At 37.8% G+C, this 7,372-nt stretch overlaps 1 protein-coding gene across 6 annotated transcripts in view; it reads left to right on the plus strand.

Annotated features, from left to right (window-relative positions):
- The window catches only part of LOC106882844 (uncharacterized), a 25,071-nt gene that overhangs the window by 12,785 nt on the left and 4,914 nt on the right, over positions 1 to 7,372 (plus strand). Inside the window, exons 1-3 of one of the 6 annotated variants that reach the window (XM_052968151.1) lie at positions 882 to 945; positions 4,182 to 4,456; positions 6,444 to 6,543. In XM_052968151.1, the coding sequence (XP_052824111.1) occupies positions 4,281 to 4,456; positions 6,444 to 6,543 (276 nt within the window). In that variant the 5' untranslated portion in view covers positions 882 to 945; positions 4,182 to 4,280. The other 5 variants (XM_052968150.1, XM_014933647.2, XM_014933648.2 and 2 more) reach the window with 5 other exon arrangements.

Consider the following 7,372-nt stretch of genomic DNA (forward strand, 5'->3'; position numbering starts at 1 on the left):
CACTCTTTGCTAGAGTGAGCCATGGTTCCTCATACATGACTAAAAGACTTCACCAGGTGATGCTATTAAGTTAGACAACTTTGAGCACGATTCAGAAAAGTTTCACTGTGCCATTATGCCTCTTTAAAATCGGTTCGACTTTCTAGAAATAGCAGCCACATCACCTTCTTGTCTTCAAAAAGGAAGGAGCGCATTGAATAAAATAATTCTAGCTAGTCTATGCCTTAGGATAATGTGACATAGTCATGTCTTTGATCAGAAATAAATTCGCTGTTAGGTTGTTGTTGGCACTCCGTAGCTTACGACGTCGAGGGTTCCAGTTGATCCGATCAACGGAACAGCCTGCTCGTGAAATTATCGTGCAAGTGGCTGAGCACTCCACAGATACGTGTACCCTTAACGTAGTTCTCGGGGATATTCAGCGTGACACAGAGTGACAAAGCTGACCCTTTGAATTACAGGCACAACAGAAACAGAAAGTAAGAGTGAGAGAAAGTTGTAGTGAAAGATTACAGCAGCGTTCGCCACCATCCCCTGCCGGAGCCTCGTGGAGCCTTAGGTGTTTTCGCTCAATAAACACTCACACTCGAAACCGCGATCCTATGACCACGAGTCCGCTGCCCTAACCACTGGGCCATTGCGCCTCCACTCGCTGTTAGGTAGCACGAGGGTATACGACAAACTCTTTAAAATCTAGCAACCTGAATCATTCGGAGATAAATGTCTTTGCTGAGGACACTGGATAACCTGAATGACAAAATATTGTTAATCATTGCTCCTTAGACTTGACGCTATGCTGTCAAGGTCAACTGATTAAAATACAGGAATATGCGGTGTTGTAAATATCTTTTGCTCTACAAACAAATTCGCAGATAATAAATAAATTGACATTTGTGTTATTACGTAGTTTGAATTGTTCAACAGTTTACAAGTCTTACCGAAAGGGTATGTCATTGGTCGTTTCTTCTTAAAATATCTGGCATTTTCTTTTTTTAATCCTTATTATTCAATCTTTATGTTATGTTTGTTTTGCTTTAAAACTGTGGCTTTACTTTACACAAACAAAACGAAAAAAGTTACAACTACTTCAATGACATGGAAGCGATTGGTTTCAGCAATGAGGCATTGCAGCTATTACTTATCCAAAGATTAGCCCTGATAGAAAAGACTTATCAAAGGTTTATAGCTGTGACCATCCCATCTGGTTTTCAAACAGTGCGTCCTGGATTTTGAAAAAATACAATTTACAGTTTTGGAAAATCCACACTAATGCATGAGTGTTTTGAAAAACGTATTATTTATCATTTTGTTAAACACAACTGTGATTAATAAAACAAGGTAAGCGATAGTTTTCTATGTATTTTCGAAATATCGTTTCATCTTTTACGTGTTTAGTCGGACAAATCAATCCCACTCTTTATTCTTTATCAGTCTGATACTTATTTTATCAGTATCTTTTCGCCGAACCGATAGGTTTTGATGAAGTAAACAAACCAACACGGGTTGTCAAGCATTGGTGAGGACAAACACAGCCACAAAGATATGCGTGCGCATGCGCATGCACAGAGATATATATCTTTTATCTTTAATCTTTTTGTTGTTTCAGTCATCGGACTGTGGCCATTCCAGGGCACCACCTTGACGGGTTCTTAGTCGAATAAATCAACTGCAGTACTTATTTTCAAAAGCCTAGTACTTATTCTATCGTGTTCCTTTACCGAACCGCTAAGTTACAGGGACGTAAATAACACAACACCTGTTGTTAAGTGGGTAGGCGGGGGACAAATACAAACACAATCACACACACAATCACGCAACTGACCCTTAGTTCTTTAAAAGAATTCAGCTCTAAATATTTCAGATAAAAAAGCAAGTGATGAATGATAACAGTGATATATCTACGAATCCAGGTAACAAAAAAAAGTCACAGGGGTTTTGTCCAGTGAGGTTTTGTCCGAAGGGATTTTGTCCAGGGGGTGGGTTGTTTGGATCCCATAAATTAATTGTGATTTTTTCCCTGTGACTTTATTAACAGTCACCATAAATTAATTGTGACATTTTTTTTCATCCTAGCCAAAATTGTGACTTTTTTTCCTGTGACTTTATTACCGGTCAGCCGACCAAGAAAATTCTGTTTGACATGATCGTGATAGCCAGTAAAAAAAAAAAATTTTTTTTAAAAGAAAGGAAAAAAATCCGTCTCTGCAGAGCTCCTTCGATTCTGAAAATAATGAAATATTTTTCAAGTGACGAAAATAGACAAAAGACTCTTACTCTCCTTCTGCAAAACAAATTTTCTAAAACTGGATCAAAACAGCCAATTTTGTTGGATATAAAATGAAGCTAAGAAGGAGTGCAATTTGAGAGATTTGGGTTTAAACGTATGACATTGAAAAATGTTAGGTTTCGTGTTTCTTTTTAAATGAGAAAGCAACCTAACTCACAAAGCATACGAAAAATGTTTGTTATCAGCAGGCCGTGATGAGGTTGAGGGACAATTGAGTGAATACAAATAACAAAATGCCGTTGTAAGGTCAACTACCTTACTGTATACTTGTAGTTAATCGAGCAGAACTGTGAGTATTTGAAAATTATTATCGAAACTTTATTGATCACTATCAAATAAAACAAAGTTCAACGTGGTCAAGTAAAGAACTACAACAATTTGGGCGAAGTTTTTGACATTTAACTGTGCAATTTATGCCAAAAACCTTGAAAGACTTGTTGCAGATCAGAATATGTGGCGAAGGATCGCGTTATATACGAGGGTGTGCAACAGTTTGAAGGCAAATTCATCAGCCAAAAGGATTGTAGTGAAACCTACTCTCTCGGTTATATATTCTTAAATGGTTCGCACGGTCGTTTTTTTCAAACTGGTGACCTCCCCCAACGTGATTCTGTTCACGTAGCTTCTCTTACTAAATGTTGACTAAGTGCCAGCTATAGGACCAACCGTTCTTTCAGTTTTTTCACTACAATTATTTCCTGTGTCGTCTGTTTTGTCTTTGACAAACCGACTGGTGTGAGGCTATTATAGTGAAACCTACTCTCTCGGTTATATATTCTTAAATGCGGACGTAGAGGTCGTTTCTACAGGATGAACGTATCATTATTGCCAAATTCAATAACTGAACATTAGGAGAGCATTTCATCTGTGACCACCTTGTCGCTGAATCTGTCTTGGATTGCTCTTGTATCACATCTGTCTACTCTGTTCACTCACCAAGGAACTGATAATGATGAAAGGCAATGTCAACGTCGAATCGGCAGTCAGCCATAGGTACTTTCGTTTTGAGGTATATCTTTCAAGGAAAGTAATTCAACGTGATACTTGGCTTTTGTGCATCTACACATGTACAACTACGCATAATTTAATTTATAAAAGCATGTTGAAAATTTGATAAATGACATCTTTTTTAATAGGCAGCTGAAAAATCTCAATTTTTCATTTGAGTTTCGTATGCTACTTAGCCAAAATGAAGAGCAGCAGGGTAATGGAGGAGAAAGCAATTACTGAGAAAAGTTATTCCTTTCACTATTCTTAGGAGAGGGTCTTCTATCACAGAAGCGGCGAGCTGGCAGAAACGTTCTGAGTTCAAATTCCGCCGAGGTCGACTTTACCTTTCATCCTTTCGGGGTCAATAAATTAAGTACCAGTAGAACACTGGGGTCGATGTAATCGACTTAATCCCTTTGTCTGTCCTTGTTTGTCCCCTCTACGTTTAGCCCCTTGTGGGCAATAAAGAAATAAGAAAAGTAAATAGGCGCAGGCGTGGCTGTATGATAAGAAACTTGCTTCCCAACCACATGGTTCTGGATTCAGTCCCACTGCGTGGCACCTTGGGCAAGTGTCAGCCCACAATGCTCTCCAAGAACAGTTCAAGCACTTAGAACAGGGTTCATATGACCCCTGAGGGTCCAAATAAGATTTTTGGGGGTCCATGCAACAAAATTGTAAATTGGGAATCTGCAATAATATTTTAAGGGCCACAGAAAAAAATTTTGTTTTAGATCAATGTATTGGTATTTATTGCAAGAAACAGCTAGGTTTCTTTCTCTAACATTTTAACATAGTTCAACCTACACAAGTGGACTCTGAAGATAATTGGAGACAATACCGAATTAAACAATGTGTCAAACAGATTATATTAAAAATAAGTTTTTACATTTCATTTCAGTAGAAACCAACAGCAGTTGCTTTGCTCCAAGAACTAAAACGTAACCAATATATATCTCTAAATGAAGAGAAAAAATTATTGGAATATAGTTGAATAGTGACAATGGCAACATCTACATCTCCTGGTTTGGATACATTTGCGATGGAATTAACTACTACTCCCGAAAATACTGAAACAAAGCCATTGGTTGTACCTCTTGTGTTGAGCCTATGTTTGGTTTTGCTGCTACTGTTGGTTGCTGCTTACTTTTTTTGGCGATGGAAAACAGGCAGAAAAGTGTAAGCTATCAAAATATGTTATTTTCTTTGTTTCTCCTATTCATACAAAAGGCTTTTGATTTTAATTTAAATGTGATTTACGGAGATGTACTTGCATAGCAAGTGACTTGATCTGAGATCGTGTGCTGAAACAAAAACAATTGCAGCATGGAATGTGTTTATAAGTCATTTAAATACACACAAAAACCGTTAGATTCACTTCAACATTTAAATTTAATTTGTCAAAATATTTTCATCGCTTTGAATCCGTGACCTGTTCACTGACAAAATTCCATGTGGCATGGAATTTTATCAGTGAACAGGTCACGGTTTCAAAGCGACAAAAAGTATCTTCCATGTCATTCATGTCATTAAAGGAAAAAACAATAACTTTTGTTGGTGAGTGACCAACCAATGACAAGAAATTTTAAGAACTTTATAACAAGTAAACAAAAGAACATAAATTAGAAATGATCTAATTATAAATCTCACAGAGAGACTTAAGCAGCAGTGTTACTATAAAGCAGTTGTATGCTGTCAACTTAACGGGGCAATCCCGATAAAGGAATCATACTGCTGGTATTTAGCAGCATAATTAGATCATTTCTAATTTTTGTAATCAGTGAATGTCTTTTCACTAGAAATATATATGTTTGTGAGAGATTGACTGGCGTGTTCAGCCAGCCGGTCGTGCTGCTTCATGCTGATGACGAGCAATGACTCAGAAACATGTCTCTGAATGCAGGCTAGACTAAGTGGAGGTACTTGTCTCCCCCTCATAAACATAAGGACACAGGAAATGTGTCAAGGCCGACAGGAAACGGTCCAGCTTCCTAGGGCTAAATAGCAGCAGTATGATTCCCTTATTAGGATTGTCACGTTAAGTTGACAGTATACAACTGCTCAAAAGAACATAGATGAATAAGTAAACGAAAGAACATAGATTAATAAGTAAACGAAAGAACATAGATTAAACACGTGAATTGTAGTCGTCTTTTCCCTTATAATTCCTTAATTTCAATTTCAAATTTCTGATCCTACCACATATCATGACAAAATAATCATCTCTCTTGTAATCGTTGTGACCACTATGGAAACCACATGTGAGTGAAAGTATAATTACCTAGATATGGAAAACAATTGGTTTTTCAGCCACGTTTTCTGATAAGTTTGGTTTCAGATGTAGTGGTTAGATGTGCATGATAGTAAACAGATGCAAAAGGAATATGTATGCCTTTGAAGTAAACAAATGAGTGAATGGATTCATAATTAAAAATAATTTATTCACTGGACTTAATTTGTCGTTGGTACACATAATTCTTCACTACATGCAAAATGTTGACAACTGCTACGAGTTGCTAGAAATAGAAACAGGGTACATCTGTAGAAATGATGCGTCATAAATGAATATATGTTTGTGTGTGTGTGTGTGTGTGTGTGTGTGTGTGTGTGTGTGTGTGTGTGTGTGTGTGTGTGTGTGTGTGTGTGTGTGTGTGTGTGTACGTAGTTCATCTGATACTGTAGTCTACCGTGGAACTTCGAACATTGCTCTGGTCTCTGCTGTCGCCAAAACCTGTTGTGTCGTAGAGTTTCCTCGTTTGGCTGCCAGGGCCTTCTCTCCGCTTCTGTCTTGTTGACCACTGAATTTATAAGAATCGTGGAAGCTAGAAGGACAGACTTATTGCAGCAGAGTTTGTACCTAAATAGGTCAGCTCCTGTCCATTTGAACTTCACCTGACATGGCCTTAGGTCGAAGGTTAAAGGGAGATGATCAATCACTTTTTGACAGGACAAAGAAAATCTGTTTTCGCACCTGTTGATCATGGTGGTTTGAATGACCAAGAATTCTTAGATTCGGTTTTGAATCTTGGCTTGGAGAAGGAAGTATTAATTTTTACACAAACTTAAAAAAACTTGAAGTATTTAATATTTTCCATTTTACCATTTTATTTGATTTTTCAAGTACGTTTGTCATAGCATGTAATTGTATCTTATTTGTGTTTCACAGATTTCCTTTTTCCACAATCTGCAAAGCCAGACCTGTAAGGAAAAAAGTATCCATAGAAATTCCTGACAGTGAAATGTATTCAGAAATTGTGGATAGAAAAGTAAATAATTACTATTTTATCTTTCTTTTACCAAATAAGCTTTTCTTTCACACACACGCGCGCGCATGCATGCACACCCTGCCCCAAACACACATACACTATCTTTTTGTGATTTATCCAGTGTACCCTGAATGTTTTTTGTCTTTCATTGATGGCTTTCATTTCTTCTTGTCATTTTCTGTCAGGGATGGACTGAGCCGTCAGTCAATCGAGCATTGCCTGAGGGTCCAGAGCTTTGAGGGGCTCGCACTCTACATGCTAACTCTCTTTCATAGCTATGCTAAGAGGCCTAGCGAACAGTTATGCTGGATGGCCCTTAATACTCTCAGTCCGCCCCTTCTTTCTGTCCTCTCTTTTACTCTTTTCTGACAAGTCATAGTTCATCTGAGCACTGTACACAATGAGCTCATTATTATAAACACATGCAGTGGTTCACATATCAACTCTACGATTTCACACGTTCAACTCCTTCCTAAAGTATTTTTATACGGGGTCTGATCAATAAGTATCCAGACTGCTGCCATAACAATGAAGCTAAAGCACACGGTGAAGCCACTTGAAGCAGATTGACCTTGAACTCTGATGTGCATGCGCACAAAGTTTTAACATTCTAGCTCACTTTACAACAGTGCTTTGAAGGAAAGTGTGTAGCATGTGATCGTTGTATTGACCATGACAGAGAAAGTTGAGCAGAGAATCTGTATCAAACTGTGCCAAAAGCTTGGTGATACTTGCTCAGAGTCCTATGCAAAGTTTTCAAAAATTTTCATTGTTTTTGACACAACCAAAGAGATCTTGTGCAACTGAAACCCAAGCGTCTTTTTTGGTC

Source organism: Octopus bimaculoides, chromosome 5, assembly GCF_001194135.2.
Source record: "Octopus bimaculoides isolate UCB-OBI-ISO-001 chromosome 5, ASM119413v2, whole genome shotgun sequence".
Lineage (NCBI taxonomy): Eukaryota > Metazoa > Mollusca > Cephalopoda > Octopoda > Octopodidae > Octopus > Octopus bimaculoides.